We start from the raw sequence: 18978 nt of genomic DNA, 5'->3' as shown, positions 1-18978 counted from the left end.
AAGGCATAAATACACCTTGCAAGTAGTCTTAGTAGTACAGTTGGAGTATTCAGTATTAATTACCATTGAATGAAAAGTCATTTGAAGACCCCTTTAGTTCATTTATTCACATTTTAGATCACGGGTCTCAAACTCAATTTACCTGGGGGCCACTGGAGCTAGGGTCTGGGCAAGGCTGGGCCGCATCAGATTTTCCAAAAAAAAAAAATGCATTTATTAAAAACGGAAAAATATACAAACTTTTTCAGTGCTTTGGTTCCGATTTTCTACAATAAAAGCTCTGATAAAACATTCCACTGTTCTCAAATATCTTCATTTTTCTGCACAAAATAAGATGAAAAATAAAGAAACAAATCAAGAATAAAGAAAATCAATCAATCAGTAATAAATAAATATAATAATAATAATAAAAACTTAAGAAAGCACATATAGTTGGTGGGTAGACAAATGATTTTTTTCAGATTAAAATGAACAAAGCATTATTAGAGCCCTGTAGACATGACAAAACACGACTATAGTCACATTTATACTCTTTTTATTTACAACATATTGCGCAACTGCAGGGTCTTGAGACACATGCTAACTCGCAAACTAGAGAGCTAGCCACCTAAACGGTAGCCTTCAAGTTATTTCCTTTCAAATTAAATAGCCAAAAACTTACCACTTCCACACGGATAGGGAGGATAACTATTAACAGTTATTTAGCCTTTAACATGAACATTAATCAAACGTAATAATTTTTTCTGGGTACATGATACCATACAGCATCCATATCAAACTTGCGCGGGCCGCACTAACATTAAACTTTCATATCAAGGCGGGGGCCTCAAAGTAGTGTCCTGCGGGCCACATTTGGCCCGCGTGCCGCGTGTTTGAGACCACTGTTTTAGATGCTTTATTTTGTTCTGTAAACTCATGCTTGGATGAATTTGGTGTGGAAGAAGCGTTAATAGTGCCACTGGATGGTACCTACAGCCACATACATCACCGTCACATGACCACCCGTATCTTGGTCTTATAACATCCCAAGATCGTATTGATCCCAGGCCTCATTGATTTTCAAACAAATGTTCCTCTGACTGAACGGACCAGATCAATTCCCCAGACACTCTTTCTCCACTAACCAAGCTCCGATGTCGTCCACAGCTGGTGAAATCGAGCAAGGGTCCCGCCCTGAGGCGGCGTCGGCGGCGCAGCCACCTGGACTCGTCCAAGCCTTACATCGCCGCCAAGCTGCCCTCGCTGCCGCCGGCCTTCACCCTGGGCGACGAGAAGTGGTACGACGGCTTCTACAACAAGCCGCTCACCAGCCAGCAGGAGTACGTCTGCTTCGTCGTGGCCGAGCTGCGAGACGACGGCGCCGATGGTGCAGCAAATTATGTAAGACGTTATACGTAAGACGCACACACACCTGAGTCATGTGGAGATGATCATCAAACATCGTTTCTTCTTGTTAAAAAGCGATTGAAGCGCATATTAACCACAAACCATGGCAATATGGTAGTATTCTACACTGGTCACTAGGTGGCAGTAACGTTACGTTTACGAGCCTCAACAGGAAGTATGCCGTCAATGTTAGAATCTGAGTTTATGTTAAGTCTTATTTACTATTTTGGGTAAAACAAGTGTAAAAGCGACTAAGATGTTATTTCATTTCTGGGGCCATATTTAGAGGGTATGCTGGAGCCTATCCCAGCTGGTTTTGGGCGAGAGGCGGGGTACACTCTGGACCCTGGACCAAGCTGACTGCCCCGGTGCGGCCTTTTTAGAAGGTCGTAAACAGGTTTTCTCTTCCCTGCAAAAATATATCGTGATGAAGGAACCTACTTTACGGATATTCACTTATCATGGTGATAAACCATGACGTAATGACGTAATAACGGTTTGGTGCGTAGATAAATTCCAAGGTCACTATCGGGTGCACTTTGGCGACAGGAAGGTAGGAAATTTTTCCAAAGCGTGACGCCCTGACAAACGAATCCCGACTCCCAAAGCTTTGTGGCGTGGCTCCAGCCACTCAAACACGAGGTTGCTGATGACATTTCTAACGGCGCAACAAGAAATAGTTTTTCAATTTCAAACCTAAAGCCTCTCCTGAACTCGCCAAATTAAAAGTGAATCATCCTCAGCCTCCCGCTCGGCGTTCCCATTCCCATTTCTTTGTCTGACAAACTATTTAAGTTTATCGCCCATCCCCAGGCTCTAACTACGCTGCTGCTAAAGCGTGTCCAGAATGGCGGCTGCTGAGCCAAATAGCGCTTGTTTTTATTGCCACTTAGCCTTTAATACAGCCGCCTCTAAAAGTCATTGCAGCTTGTCCCTGCTAAGTCCCCCCCCCCCCCATCAGGCCGCCGAGCCTCCTGAGATGCGGCTTTGCTCGCGTCCGCGCCAGCCGTCTTCGTACAAAGTCTCGGCTTTTTAAGTGGACACTTGTCCAAAAGCGCAAAACACACGGGGCCCGGCTCTCGGTGAGGAGTAGACGAGATTCGGCGACCGCTTTGGGCTGCCGCACGACCCCCGCATGCATATTCAGCATCCGGAAAGCAAATCCCAGACTTTTCACCTATTCCTATTCTCTTCTGGGGCTCTTTTATCTCCTCTTCCGCACTTTCTTTCTCTGGCATGAAGAAGAAGAGATTGATTAGCGCAGCCGGCGTTAAGAGGCAGACTCGGGCCCGGTCACAGAGCCCAGGGACGACCGCAAAGCAGGCCTGATTCCCTTGAAATGCTGCTTTAAATATCCCTAAGGCCTTCCTCCTCTGTAATCCCAGCTCTGAGAGCCGTGATGGAGGGCATAGTGGGCAGCCGTGATACACTTCACTCGGAAGGAGACGCTCACCCCCCCTCTGCAAAACACTCTCCCTGCACCTGTCAGACACACTTGGCTGGACGTAATGGGATTCAATATTTGTCTCTTTCTGTGTGGACTCTCTTGAACGCTGCAGCGTTTCCACCTTTCCTACCTCGACACCGCTTTTAATCAGGCGTCGCTCACGAGCACTTAGCCGGCCGCTCGTTATTGACCCAACTCGTGTCTTATAGAAAAGCCAGCGCTTGAAAAACATGGCGGGGGGGCAAGACGTCAATATCGTGACACAGTCAAGCCCAAGTTTTTGTATAGTACAATTTTCGCCATCGGTGGTCACATGGCGACAAACGTTCACGCTCGCATTCATACCTACGGGAAAGTACCTGGAAAAATGGCGCACATGTGACAAACATGCTAATCACGTCCGCCTTTGTGATATCACGTGAAGCCCCTGTTTGGTGCTTTTTCACACCGAACAAGAGGAAAGGAAGTGATTCCGTGTGGAACGCCGCTTTCCACATATGAGTACACGCAGCTGGTGTAACCCTGCGTAATTTCTCGTAGCGACTCCATATTTATTGCATTATATGCCAAGTCATACTGGAACTGGCATAGAAAATTATTATTTCCACCTGGAAGAAATTAACATTTGTCCTCTCACTGAACCAGCAGTCCAAAGATGGCGTCAAAGTTCACATGGAATTTGCTTTTCTTGTTTGGAGGTTGGAAGGATTTGTTAAAGGAACCTCGTACCCTGGTACGCTGATATGGATCAGTGTCTCTGTAGTCTTTGGACTAAGATGAAACCCCCTTTTCCGGCTTCATCTCCCACCTAATCCCTCCAATATATGTTTCCAAGTAAAGCCATCCGGTTGAGGCAGACGTCCGCCCCTTCTGTTGAAGTGCTTCCTGGTGTCATTTCTGAGTGTGACCTTGGTGTTGTAAATTGGTGCTGTATAAATACTGGAAAATCCTAACCAGGAAGTTGGTTCCATTTTGGATCCTGGCCCCCCCCCCGGACCTGGGGAGGCGACGAACAAGCCCTGCTGGACGTTAAGTGACTTCAGCGCACGCAGATCAAACACTTTAATAAACCTCCATCTTTCAACCGGCAATGCTCGGAGGCAAGGGAGGAAGGAAGGGAGGAAGGAAGGGAGGAAGGAAGGGTGAATGTGCCTTGACGTCGCCCCACAACCCGAGGCGGATAAACAAGCCCGGGGAAGTGTGAAATGGGATGATAGATGCCGCTGTGTATCAACAGTAATATTTAATGTGGGGGCGGGGCGGGGGGGCAGAATGGAATAGAGTGAGATGTGCCGCAGACAGGAAGTGGTGTTGCGCTCTCAGATGTTCCTAACAAGATGCGTCTTTGTGGCGCTAATTCGACAAAACGATACCATTCTGGACTTATCGGCCTTGTTCACGATTTTCAATCGAAAATGGAGGCGGCATCGATGACATCACATCCCCATCTTCCTGGAGGCTTCCCCCTGCGGCGGTCCCTCCAGGAATGGGAATGCTTGGTGTTGTACCAAAGTGGAGAATGACAGGGAGTAACTGGAGAACTAGATGGGGTCATGACCCCCCAGGGGGAGGGGGGTCATCTGGGGAAAACATGAGGGCGCTCCACGGTGTCGCCCGTCTACTCCTCATCCATTGTACCCCAAAAGCTGACACGCACCCCACTATGATGCCTTATTGTTCCGACCACATTACTAAACCCACCGCCCGCTAATTTGGGTGTCAAACATGTCTGGGATTAGTTGGCCAAACATGGCAGCCATCAAGGGACTAATGTTCCATAAATCATAAACCACTTGTGTACAACATATACAGCTTTGAGGATATCGGCGTATGCTAGCATGCGTGCCAAAGCCTTTTGACCACGACACGTAGGGGGCGCCACAAACGTTATTTACATAACAGCCATTCCCGCCTTCCAGCTCTGGCCCCTCTCCTGACGCCATAATGCTCCGATGAGGAGGAGAGTTGGGTGTGGGGTGGGGGGGGTATGTGTTTGTTTTTAGCGGTAGCATGCATACCCCTGTGGCTTATTTCAACCGTTTTGGGAGAGACAAGAGGCTCGCAGGGTCAACAGCGAGTCGAAACCAATGTGCCTTATTTTTGCTGTACGCAGCAGATTGAGAGCTCGGGGGACGGCGGTGCAGCAGCGGCGGCGGCGGCGGCGGCGGAGGCTGCTGATTGCGGAGGGTTGTGTCGCCCACGGGGCAGATAGCAGACTGGATATAGTGCAACGAGGAGAACATCTCTGCCTCTCATCCTCTCCTTTTGCTCTCTGTCATCTCTCATCACCTGCTCATTGGCAAACACGCCGCGGCTGCAGACTCTTGTGGAGGCTCACGGGAGCGGCGGGAAAAGCACGAGAAAAATCAACGTTGCACGCATGCTTTACACGCACGCCGCCGTCGAGGCTTGCATGCGTTACGTTTGTCTAAAAATACTGCGCTTTGCATCTATAAATAGCTCTAAACACTTCCTCCATTCGAATTTCACACACTAAATTAATCATTTGGACAAATAGCTCTCACACCTCAAATGTTACCTGGACGAGCAAACAGGAAATAGTAGCGATAGAGATGAGGAAGGGTATGACTACTAGATTAAATAGTAATATCACAACTGAATATTTTTTTGAAAAAACTCCCCCGCCTGAAGGGTTAATAATAAAGTTTCCATTGGAGCCCTGTGTCCCCCCCATTATAATGCCTGGCCCTCCTCGGGGACACGCCCCGCAGTTTGAGAACCGCCGCCATACAGTACCCAGACCACTTCATGACGGTGACACGTTGATTGCATTTGTGCCGCTGACTCCGATTATAAAAGTTTAGTCGACCCCAACTGCGGCCTCGTTGTTTACAAGCCGTGATGATGTAGGATGCGTAGACAATGAGAAGGAAATCTGCCAACGAGGTCCGAGAAGAAGGGTGGGAGGTTTCTGCCGAGCTGCGTGACTGAGCTTTTATCAGATTTCAGCGCCGTTCAAATGGATGAGCCCCAGTCCTTCGCCGTGACCAACAGACAAAAAGCTTCTTCTCCCTTAAAGCACAGCTGCAGTCATTTGTCACACCACGGGGGCAGGAATAAAGTTTTTTTTTTCCCAGGATCCCCTGCAGGAAGACATCCTGCAGCCTGTTCAGGCCCTGCAGTAGGAATAGGAAGCCATCTTGGGATTGTCCCGCCGCTGTGTCTTAGATAATGGCTAGCTTTGGACAGGAAAGAGTCAACACTTGTTACGGCACCTTGATTGGCGTGCGGTAGAACCCCATAGAGAACTGAAGGGGTGTCATGAGATCTCATCTTGCAAGATTCAAATGTGACAAGATTTCTCGTTTTTTCTCGGAGAAAATCTGACTCACGAGAACAGGCCAGCCGGAAATCAATCATCTGCGACATCGCTATTACTAGGATTTGTGCACCATTACAAACCCTGCAATGCACCCTAACTTGGTGATCCCAACATCATCGACAGCATTGGAGTGGAGCAGCTCCGGCGCCAAGCAGAAACTGTAGCTATTCTACATCCGATCAAAGTTACTTAATATTACCGATCAAAACACATTTCTGCACCCTTAATCATGATACTATGTTACTATGAATGACCATCAACGTGAATAATGGCGGTACCGGTTCTGCTCACAGCAGGTGACCTACTACAGTGCACCACGGTGGCCACAGCCGGTTTATGTTTTGGTTCTCCTGACCTCCGGGGCTGAAACGCACCGCGGGTGTAGAGGAGATGCGTGTTGACAATTTAGCAGCATGGTTGCTATATTTAGCAAGTCGGGGTGCGTATGAAAAGCATTTATTCAGTAATTAAATACAAGCAGACTAATTGTTTATAATCATTTGTTGAATAATTAGATAAGCTTTACAGATGCCACATGTTGATATCAGATGGGAAACTTGCTTGCGAAGCACGCATTGGCACCATCTGCTGGAGTGGAGGGGAACTGCAGGTTGGACACAGTGACATCATTTTGTCACGCACATTTTTCCCGCCGGTTCTCCACCAAGGAGCTGAGATAAGCAAAGTATGGAAGACGGAGAAAAGCAGCAGCCGCACTCTTGCAGCTCATCTCCGTTTATCTTTCCAATTAATATCTGCCTTTGTGCCCAAGAGCGGGCGGCTGTGCCGCTAATGATCCGGATTACCACCAACCCGCCCGTCCGCCCGCCCCTTTATGTCGCACGCTGGGCCCCCAATTCCCCACGAGGACGCCGATCTGTCACCCGTGGACCTCCCTCTCCTCTCGTCTCCGCTCCTCCAAACTGCATCGTTGTGCAGCGAGGAGCATGCTGAGCTCTAATGACAACACGCTTTGCCGTTCTCTCTTCCTCGTCTTCATCTGTCACGTCGCTCTCCCGTGGTTCCATTTCATTTTTTTTTCCCAGACGCCATAAATGGCTCGCCTCAGACTCACACCTCCTCCTCTTTCTTCTTCTTCACTGTCATTTGAAGATGAAGGAGCGAGGGAGATGTCTCATTTACAACCAAGGTGGAAGAGCACCCTCGCCGTCACCCCCCAACACCCACAGCCCCGCCCCGCACCGACCCCCCTCGTCAGTCACGGCGTGCACATTAATGAAGAAGAGATGAGTCCTCTGCCGTGCCCCCATTTATCTGAGCGGGCCTGGGGAAGGTTCCTTCCTTCTCCGCCATCCTTTGCCCCTCCCCCCACCACGTTTCTCGGTCTCGTCACGTTTTGACCCTGGCTGACGTGACGCAGCCGTGGGCTTTGGGACTAACAAACACCTGGGGCAGACCCGGTTCCTACGCTTGGGAGTTTGGCGGTTCCTAGTTCCTAACAGTTCCTAGACCCACGAATGAAAAGCATAACATCACTATGTAGGATAATTCATATGTTGTTGATATTGCATACAGTAATCCCTCATTTATCACAGTTAATTACTCCCAGACTCAACAGTGATAAGTGAATTTCTGCAAAGTTTATCAGGATTCCTCCTTATAAATGCAATATTTTGGTAGTTTGTGCATAAAAGACCATCTGAATATGGATTTTAATATTATAGTCTTCTAGACACCCCTATAGTCACCTTTACACACCTATTACCCAATATACATACAGTAATCCCTCATTTATCACAGTTAATTACTCCCAGACTCAAAAGTGATAAGTGAATTTCTGCAAAGTTTATCAGGATTCCTCCTTATAAATGCAATATTTTGGTAGTTTGTACATAAAAGACCATCTAAATATGGATTTTAATATTATTATAGTCTTCTAGACACCCCTATAGTCACCTTTACACACTTATTACCCGATATACGTACAGTAATCCCTCATTTATCACGGTTAATTACTCCCAGACTCGACCGTGATAAGTGAATTTCTGCAAAGTCTATCAGGATTTCTTCTTATAAATGCAATATTTTGGTAGTTAGGGCATAAAAGACCATCTAAATATGGATGTTAATATTGTTATACTCCTCTAGACACCCCTATAGTCACCTTTACACACTTATTACCCGATATACGTACAGTAATCCCTCATTTATCACGGTTAATTACTCCCAGACTCGACCGTGATAAGTGAATTTCTGCAAAGTCTATCAGGATTTCTTCTTATAAATGGAATATTTTGGTAGTTAGGGCATAAAAGACCATCTAAATATGGATGTTAATATTGTTATACTCCTCTAGACACCCCTATAGTCACCTTTACACACCTATTACCCAATATACTATCATAAATAAATAATGATATACTGATATATTTATGATATACTATACATCATAAATAAGACATTCGTAGACTCATACATTCAATGTGAGTGTGAATGGTTGTTTGTCTACTATATGTGCCCTGTGATTGGCTGGCCACCAGTCCAGGGTGGACCCCGCCTCTTGACCAAAGTCAGCTGGGATATAAGGGAGTATGAGCGGTATAGAAAATGAGGATGGACAATATAGACTGATATCAATGATATCAAACATGATATCAATGTGGAGAGTTTCTTGTTGTTCCCTTTTAACTTCCTGTTTCTGTACGGTTTGCATGAAAGTCGACAGTAGTCTAAAAGTCTAACTCATGTCCCCCCCCCTCCCACACACACAGATGACGTATTCGGCTAGTCCCTATTCGGACCTGATCCAGGTCACCACCCAGTCTCTGGCTCAAGGGCCGGAGCAGACCGAAATGCTGTGGGTGATGGGCCCCGTGTTTGCTGTCGTCCTCATCATCAGCATCGTCATCGCCATCCTGCTCTTCAAGAAGTACGTTGGTTTCTTTCTGTTATTGGTTGCAGTACTGTGAACAGCGCCGTTTTTCTGTCCAGTCTTATTTAAAATGAAACTATTCAAAATGTATGACATTTTTTAGGAAGCTGTGATCCTTTTTATTTCCTGTGGCATTGTGCCAATAGGCGTGTGAGAGGAATAATGACATTGCAGATTTTTTGTGATTGCTACCTGGCACATTTGCCAAACGCTGATGAGGTTCTTGTAAGATGTAATTCCATATGAGTTGCTTAAATAATTGCCTATACCCCTCCCCCCTTTTTTCCGCCTAATATGAACGCAGCAAACAGGAAAGGTGGGTACTGTCACTCATCATCCGTCATGTCCTGTCCATTCGTGTTGTGATATTAGCGCTGTGGTTAGCGGGTCTGCTTCCTCTCCCCCATGCATTAAATGCGACAAATCGACAAAACTCCCCCAGGAGAGAACAAATTGGTGCATCAGGTTTGGTCAGACTCGAGAAGCAGCAGACTCCCCCACAGGTCAAAGGAAGTCCCGGGTCACGGGGCGGTATCGATGGATTGCAGCGAGGGGGGGGCGGCTACCTTTTGCATGTTCCTCACGTGGTGACCGTGTTTCTCATCACATCGTCATGTCCGCCACGCTGCGTTTCATTATCTGTCCAGTGTCAGCATGCAACCTCATGACCGCCCTCCCTCCTGAGTGAATATATGCCAAGGCAGCACATGCAGAGGAATGCCCCATTGTGAAGTAAATGCCAGGCCAGGCGGCAGAAAGAAATGTTCCCATCTTTGAAGCTGACATTTTCCACAGAGACCTCCATCCCCCCCGTTTTTAGCAGGATTCTTAACAAAGGGCACCACATAAAACATGGCTTCCACTGCACACATACGTATATACAGTACAAAAAGTTTGTTTTTAGCCTTTTTTGGTCTTTATAAATCGGTGTTTTTTTGCAAAACCAACTGATTTTCACCAAAAAACAGAGAAAATGGGCTCAAGAAGAACGGTGACTGACGTCCATTTTTTTGTTTTAGTGCCACCTCAAACATCGGAACCGTTTTTTTACATCTATGAAGTTTGTTACCATTGTCAACAACAACACTGCAACGACAACAACGACACTGCCATCACCAACAGCACCCCTTTTTTCACGGTGGCGACAGACCCACAGCCAGACGTCTTTGGCAGTCATTGAGTAAAGTGTCGTGTCGATCGAATCCTGATTGACAGCTGTGGAGCACACATGCCCAAGTCATGGAAACCCACACATGGGCTTGCTCAAATCATACATTGGCCATCACGCCGCGAGCATTAGGATAAGCCCCTGTCATATAACATAACAGGTGGCGCCGAGGCCCGAGACCACGGTTGGAGTTCATGCCACCACCAGCTGCACGTCCTCTCTGCACATCAGGCGGCAGCAGAAGGCCTAAAAGCCAGGGCTTGCCACTTGCAAATGGAGCGCAATGAGATGTGAAATTTCCACAGCCCCCCCCCCCCCATTCTGCCCTCCTTCCTGTGTCCCCTTGCAGTCAGAGGGCTCGTATGTGTGTGCACACCAACAGATGCCGGCTGCCTGAACTTTGTAATACATGCGGTCTGTTTCCTCTGTCCACCTGACAGACAACGTTAAGCATGACTGAGCTGAGCTCCCATTGGCTGCCGAGCCCGGCCCGGCCAATCGGGCAGGTGCTGCAGAACCGGTCTTAATTACCCCGATGTTGTGCCACCCAGCTGATGAGCTAATTACAGCAGCCGCCTGTTTTCCTCTCAATCTGGAAAGCCAGTATCCACAAACGTGTTGTTGGCTCGCACAAACACACAACTGAGAAAATCACACATTCAATCCCTGTACACACACACACACACACACACACACATATGCACACACACACACACATACACATTCCCACACAGCAGCTGTCATGTAGCCAGCAACAAACAAATCAACCCTGAGACCACACCAGGAAAATGATGGACTGTCTGGTGGATCAACACGTGTGAGACTAATAAGGGTGTCCCCGGTACTTCCAACTGGTTCTTGTCACAAGGAGTAAGAAGACCTTAGAGTCCGTCCAGCAAGATCAGTCAGGAACAGATAACACCAAACACTAGTCCAGAAAGAAATTGAGTCAAAGAACAGATTACCCTTGGACTAAAGTTTAATCAACCCGCCACCAAGATCACCCATGAACAGACCATTTCAGGGAGTGAAGAACAGAGGTCCAGCTGAGAGGATCAGTCAAAAACAGATCTCTAAACTAAAATCCTTCCAGGAAGATCCACCATTACAGATCCTTGCAGGAAGTTCAAACACTGATCTTATCCAGAGGGACCCCAAAGTTACGACAGATACCAAGCCATCCTGGACTGGACGTACTGTGAAAAACAGATTCTGTTTGGAAGTCCAGTGAAACTATAATCCATCCAGGAAGATCAGTCAAGAAGAGGTTGTTCTCTGAAGTTAAATACAACATAGACCTAAATGTTTATTCGAGAGCAGGTCCTGAAAGCCAGGATGACCAATCACTAACAGATCCTCACAGAAAGTTCAGTCGCAGATTATAGACCCTTACAGGAAGTTCAATGACAGTCCAACCAGGTCATCCAGTCCAATTCTGATCCGTCCTAGACTGTAGTCAAGAACAGATGCTTGTATATCAAACCAACGTGAAAGTTCCGTAAAGAACAGATCAGGTTGGCACTGATCTATCCAGGAGGTCTCATCACCAACCTTTATTTATTTCATGGAAGTTCCCGTGTTTAATGTTTGCTAAAAGAGTTTTCCTACCATTTCCTAGAAAAATGTCAGCGTCTCTCTGAATCATCTTGTCACTTCCAGTTAATTTGACGAATCCGTGTGTCATGCTCACAGCGGGACGCCATTAACGCCATGTTGTTGATGTTGTTGTTTGTGTTTATCTCCTCAGGAAGCGGGCATCACCACTGCCCAAGGACGAGCAGTCTGGCGGGGTGAAGGACTCCCTGCTGGCCAACTCCTCCGACCCTGTGGAGATGAGACGACTCAACTACCAGACGCCAGGTAGTAAACACAGCGGTGCTCTGTAATCGACATATGGTCACGTGGAGGTGTCAACTGGAAACGTGGATGTTTGTGGATCATTGTGCTGAATTGACTTAAGGCGAGCGAAGTGAGGACGTACTCTCAGTGGGATGTCGGGTTATGTTCATGTGTCGGCTGGATGTCAACGTTGGATCGCAGGTTCTTCATGAAAACCATAATAGAACTAAAACACAAAGACTAAAAATACAGTAAATCAGTTTTTGCTACTCTGTATTCCAAAGGGTCTGTGGACAACCCAATCGTACGAAAACGAAAATCCCGTAAAATCCCCAATGAATTAATTCCTGACACCCAAATCATGAACAAGTCAACTGAACGTTGACTGGGGTGAGTCATGCCAACGTAGTCAACGTATTCCGGTATTGTCAGCTTGTCATTTCTGTTCGGGATAGCGACATCATCGTTTTCAGAAAGCAGCAACAGCAACAAGCTAGTGTTTTTGGATTTTCCTACTTTTAAAAAATACATTTTCCAGGACACCCAGAACGGCGTTTCAGTGCGGATGATGAATAACCCTTTGCTGTTGTGACCCAAAAACATTTACGTGTGAACAACCTCTAAGACTGGAAATCATTGACAACCACTGGGTGGGTAGTTTGAGCCTCCTGCCACCTCCTACTCCCTCCATCAGCTCCTTTCATCCCCCCACCCCAACTGGTAATGAGTCCTGCTGCCTCTGATGTCAAGGTGAGGTCGGTGCAGGGAACAATGGAGCTGAGAGAAAATGTCAACACTACAACAGGAATGCTCATGCGCGATTGTGTGTGTGTGTGTGTGTGTGTGTGTGTGTGTGTGTGTGTACACATTCCTTTCGCCGGTTATTAGAGTGAACACACACATTCTCTTTGAACCCCTGCAGAGGAATTAAGCAGCGCTGCCTCTCCAGCAGATCCCTGTTCTACCTTCCTCCCTCGCCGCCGCTTTTTCCCCTTCTGTCTCGCATTTCCCTCGTAGTATAATCTCGTTTTTTGCTCTTTGATGCCCCCTGTCTTTCATTTATCTCTGCCTCCAAAAATGAAATATTCACAAAGACCTGAAGCTTCCTAACAAGGCCGAACTCCGTAGGATGCCATTTACTCGCCTCCCTCCGCGCTTCTTTTTTTTTGTGTGTTGATTGTCCAGCAGCAGGTGAACGTTCCTGCACTGATTGTGATTGTGGTTAAGTGGACCAGCACGATTGCAGCGCCGCGTCTTTCAACAAGTTGGTTTGTTTTGTCTCGGTTGTATGCCCGCCACTCCGGTAAAGAGCTTGAAGGTGCTTTCAGTCAGAATTAGTTGATGGCTTGGCTTTCTTTTCACGTGGACAAAAATAGACAGCAGGTGCCCGACAACGCACACGGGAATCATTCATGTGCAGATGGTGACAAGATTTGCAGGAAAGCTAATAAAAAAAAAGTGCAAACCTTTCTTCTTTCTGGGCGTCCAGATCGTTCGAAGAAGTTCAGTCAAACCACCAAACCACCATACGAAAATCAGCGTTTTTTTTGTTTACAAACAGGATGGAGCAAAATTGGCCATTGTCGATAAACGTAAACATTGTTAGCCGCTCACATTTTGGCGAAAAAATTCATTCTCCATTTTTCGTGCGATTACGTCCTCTTTAATAGTCGATTAATAGTCGATTATTCTGGTTGGATCCAATTGACGTCATCCTGTTAAGAGTTGGTTTCCTCGTCCGTCCACTTGGTTCAATTTCCGATTTCACTCTCGATCTGGGCAGACAAACAGCGCCGATGAAGGGAACGTGAAGTTTGAGTTTGATTCCAGTGAATGAAAGGGTTCAAGTGTGAGACCCGGTTCAAATCACAAGCCAACTTGTTATTCGTAAACATCCCTCGTTAACAGTTCTGTTGGGTGCACTCCAAAGGAAAAGGTAGTTCTGACCCTCAGTCTTCTTCCTTGCTTCCTGCCTCTCCACAGGTCCCAGCTCTCACCACTGCCCCAACACGCCAAGTTAGTCCGCTACCTCGTCTGAAGCCACGACCCCACTAAAGCGGTACAGTTTAGCTCAGATCGCCACAGATTGAAACGATAAAGTTCACGGCATCCAGAATACGACATGGTCCAACATGAGCAGGAAAAAAAACTCAACTGAACCGAACTGTACCGCTTGGTGGAAACAGGCTTACTGTGTGTTTCCCCCCCAATCTCAACTTGCTTACTCGCTTGATCCCATTCTGTGACATCACAATCCCACCCGGCGTTTCAAGGATGCAGCAACGTCCTCTCCGGACTTCACGGCTGGTTGAGCAATGTGGACTGTTCCATCTGTTCTACATTGCTGCATTTTCTATCGGTCTTCACCCTCCATTTCTTCCTCACCCGCTGTAACATGAAAAGAGATGTCTGACCACGGACTCAAACACTGGCGTTAATGCAGGGTTATTAATTGGATTCATTGCTCTGGTAATGGGAATGGTAATGGTTTAATTTCATTTGAACATGCATCAGATTACAATTGAATGCATCCCATAATCAGTTCCCAGTTCCACATGTCCAAAAGGAGTAGGAAGAAGCAAAGCTTATTAAATCCTACCCCTCCATCTGGTACTTTTACAATCACTAACTGTTACATTTGTTCACTTCCTGCTTTCATAATATAGTTTAAGTTTTTTTAATATATTTTTTATTTTATTTTTATCTGTTATTATATTATATATATATTATATTATTTTTGTTTTATTTTAATATTTTTTTTAATTTATTTTTTGATTTTATTTTTGTCCGGTACCGAAGTACTGGGTGATATGAGCATCCAATGCCATAATGGGTACCATAGTAAGTGTCAATATAGTGATATATATAGCACATCATGACTGGTTCAAGACTCTTCATCCTTGTATTTAGCAAACATCAACTGCTTGTATTGTTTCTTGAATTGGCTCATCGTTGTGCATTGTTTGATTCCCTTACTCAATCCATTCCATAGTTTGATTCCACATACTGAAATGCTATGGCTAGCATAACGTAGTCCTAGCATAGAAGTGTTTCAAATGTACTTCTTCCCTGAGATCATATTTCTCCTAGAGAAGTATTGGATGACATTTTTAGCTCATTGCTTATTTTTAGCCTTATGCATTATTTTAGCTGTTTGAAGATGAACTATATCAGCAAGTTGAAGTATTTGTGATTTTAAAAATAAGGAGTTAGTATGTTCTCTGTAGGCGTCTTTGGTCTCACAAGGAGACGTGAGCATCACAGGAGTGATTTTACACGGGGATTGTGTAAAGAATCTGGACTTACTAAGACAAAAGCAGAGGTAGACAGCATCCTGCAAGGAGATCCGTAGCGATATCGGCATTGTGGCAATCCCATCCTGGTGTAATGGTAAAGGGTATTGGCTGGACGGTGTGGTCTCACTATTACATTTCTGTGACGTCATTTTAACCAGCAAAATTCCCCTGAAGCGTTGTAGCATCATCCACTGTCTCCGGATCTCATGGATCCGTGTGGAAAAGAGGCGGATACATCCCTGCTGGAATGGGCTGTGTGAAAGGTGCAGAGAGAAGGATGAACTTTTGGGCTGCAGTTCCTATGCTGTCTATTTTAGGCCAAGATCAAAGACACAAGGGTGGGAATATGCGCTAACAGATTAGCTAGAAATCAGCCAATAACCCAGCAATGAGAAAACAGGCCGGGGGGGGTGGGGGGGGCTCAGGGGGCTGCAGGGTTGTTTGAAAGTAATCCAGGCCAAGTCTATTGTAAGGAGAGATATTTTCAAAGAAATGACTTCTGGCGGGTGACCAGTCACTACACCACCACCACCAACCACACCCCCCCCCACCCCACCCACACACCCCCCCTGTGAAATAAGATTGTGTTGTTAAGACTTGTGGGTTCTCGCTCTGATTCCATCTCTCTCGCCAGAGCGTCACTCGGCCGCCAGCTTATTTCCACAGGAACATACCCCCCCCCCTCACCCGCCCCGTCCCACCCCACACCTCACCTCACCTCCCCTCACATGGCATGACCACATCACCAAATGTCGGCCTCATGGTCCCGCCGAGTGTCACTCATTGTGCATGGTCGTGATCGCTGACGTTTTTTCATTTTGTGACATTCAGTGGCCTGACCACCTCCCGTTTCTCCCCCCAGGAATGCGAGAGCATCCGCCCATCCCCGTGGTGGACTTGGCCGACCACATCGAGCGACTCAAGGCCAACGACGGCCTGCGCTTCTCCCAGGAGTACGAGGTAAGAACCCACCACTAATGAATGCCCTTGACTGTTTTTTGTGCGCCCACACACGCCATAAAAAGTCGAATCCCGCGCTGGATGGCGCGTCTCCACACCGACACGCCATCAGACACAAGGAAACCATGGCTTCCATGAACAGCAGCATCCTGGCAGGCGCTAGGAAGAGCAAAGTGGCCTCCTGTGATGCAACACAGCAAAGGCTTTACCTCTCGTGTTCCTCAAAAAAAGGGCAAATTAGCATTTAAAGTGGCACACTGGTTTGTGGAGTTAAGCAAGGCCAGGTGGAAACGAGGCAAAAAAACACTCAGTGCTTGTTCAGATGCAGTTTCAGGTGGAATTGATTGATGGAATGAAATAATAATGCAGATAAACAAACGGGTGTGCCGTTTCATTTAATTCCTCGCTACTTGGATTCAATCAAAGTCCAAATCAAACATTTCATACCAAAATTCTTGTCCATTTGTTCAGATTTGGAAACCCGGCAAACTTCATTTGTTCCAGAGTCAAACTGTCGCCGTCATAAACATCTTTAAAGGTCATACAAGTGTAAAAATAAGTTAAGAACATGGTGAAATGTTTTTAAAAAGACACAAATGAAGGCGTATTGCAAAGCAGTTAATTACTGTAACTTCATTGCTCAAGCACATTTTTGGTCAAACCAAAATCATACGTCAAGGCCCGGACCGGACCGCCGTAGTTCCAAATCAGAGCGTAAGTGGTTTTCTTGAATATACATAACATTAATATACATGAATAAACATGTCATAGTCTGCTGTAGTACTTTATTTGCAGTATATTGCCTGTTATTATGGTTAGCATGATAGCAAATGCGGTGACGTCAATCAAAATAAGACAATTCAATTGTTTACTTGCGGGGAAGCGTCCGGCCATCCATTTCCTGTGCCGCTAATCTTCCAATAGCACTTGCTCAAAAGTAAGAAGTTGATGGAGATAAGCCAACATTTCCAATGAAAGTACGGACCAATTGCGGTCGTTCTTCCAGAATCCAGTGCCAAAGCGCTGAGTCATGTTCTCTGAAACTGTAGCGCCCAGTATGAAAAATGAGTCTTCCAAGGGTTTCATGGCTGTTGGAGCTAAACAACATCTTTCTCTGCCGGACGAAGAATAAGCCTCTGGTGTTCATTGGTTGTTTGTACTATCGAACTTTTTATCAACATTGGTAAAGTTGCTCCTGCTTTGTTTCGATGCGATGGAGGTGCCAAAATAAGTGTTGTAGAGCAGTGGCTCAATTGCTTTCTGTCATGCACCCCCAATGGGGGAGAAAAATATTTCACACCGCCCTCCCTGATAATATCTATTTATTTATCTGCACTGTACAGACGGAACCAGCAAAATGGAGAGCAGTGAACCAAATACGCATGCCGAGTAAACAAATTCACATCATCTGTTTGACGCAATTTGGCAAAATAAGGTCCGGACCTTCGCAGTGGAAAAAAAAAAAGGCATAAAACTCAATTTTCATTAGACTCAAACCTTAGCTTTGACAGCGTACTTCCTGGTGGCTGTTGTCTCACCAAGGTAATGTTACTGACCTCTGGAGACCAGTGTAGAATGCTACTGTAATGCCACTGTGTGTAATTATGTATAATTTCACTAATAATAGAACGTATTCAACCACAAAACGCTGATCATTTATTCATTCATTCATTATTGAAAACTAACGATGGAGTGAGGATGCAATATTGGAACCACAAAGTAGCGAGGGATGACCATACTTTATTTTTATAATTATATTATAATTAGTTGTCATTATTTACTATTACAATTTTTTCATGCGTGCGCGTGACCCTCGGCCCACACCATAGTTTGTTTCAAGCACGCTAACTGTTTAGCCACAAGTGGGAACAAATATTAATACATTTTATTTTTATTTAAATAAAAATGTCTTTATTTTTATTAAATATTGATGGGAAATGGAGAAAGAAAAGAGTATTTAGATTGTTAAAGTTAGCTTAAAAGCTCTGGCAAATGGCTCTTGTAGCAAGACCAAAGTTATTTGGATCTACTGTGGCTGTGGTTGACTTATCACGGATTCCGTGGCCTGCCAGAGAAAAAGATTTGGCTTACTTATTATAGAAAAACCTATTTCCATGTGATTAATTCTGAGTTAACTATGGACAAAATGTGATTAACTGTGATTAAATATTTTAATCTGTTTACAAACCTAATTATATGTGTGTTTGTGTGGGGTGATATATATACGTATATTAATTTATTTACTTATATAATGAAATACAATTGGATAAAATAGCATTGACCAATATGAAATGACTTACTATATTATGATATGATATATATCTTATTATATTGTATGATAAACTTGGTCGTCGTGGTAGTAAATAACCAGCCATTGTTGCATGACTGCGTCATGTGGCCTCCCAGCATGCAGTGTTAGCGTAAACGACCATGTGGCGAGCGGCCCAGCGCTGTTTCCTTCCTCTCCTGCAAGTCATTCCAAGCCAGGGAAGACCACCTCCATGGCCCAGCAGATGGTCACCCAACTGCAGCAGCTTGTGGCACTTTGTCACCGCCACGTTTGCCCTTTGCTAGCGTCACGCCTCGGGGACCGTTTAGACCCATTTGTAGTCAAAACTGGCTTTAAACGTGTTGTTTTGGTGTTTG

The 18978-nt window shown here is 45.7% G+C and overlaps 1 protein-coding gene across 15 annotated transcripts in view; it reads left to right on the top strand.

Moving 5' to 3' along the window:
• Positions 1-18978, top strand: part of LOC131109441 (receptor-type tyrosine-protein phosphatase F-like) — a 173607-nt gene that overhangs the window by 141791 nt on the left and 12838 nt on the right. For 10 of the 15 annotated variants that reach the window (XM_058061455.2, XM_058061452.2, XM_058061449.2 and 7 more), the window contains 5 exons: positions 1147-1380; positions 8909-9066; positions 11985-12097; positions 14060-14092; positions 16235-16332. In XM_058061455.2, the coding sequence (XP_057917438.1) occupies positions 1147-1380; positions 8909-9066; positions 11985-12097; positions 14060-14092; positions 16235-16332 (636 nt within the window). The remainder of the gene's footprint in view (positions 1-1146; positions 1381-8908; positions 9067-11984; positions 12098-14059; positions 14093-16234; positions 16333-18978) is intronic. The other 5 variants (XM_058061451.2, XM_078789082.1, XM_078789080.1 and 2 more) reach the window with 1 other exon arrangement.

The sequence above is a fragment of the Doryrhamphus excisus genome, linkage group LG2 (genome assembly GCF_037039965.1).
Source record: "Doryrhamphus excisus strain RoL-2023G ecotype Guam linkage group LG2, RoL_Dexc_Guam_v1.1, whole genome shotgun sequence".
Classification (NCBI taxonomy): domain Eukaryota; kingdom Metazoa; phylum Chordata; class Actinopteri; order Syngnathiformes; family Syngnathidae; genus Doryrhamphus; species Doryrhamphus excisus.
Note: the sequence above shows the minus strand (reverse complement) of the source record. Positions and strands in the feature narration are given on the sequence as shown.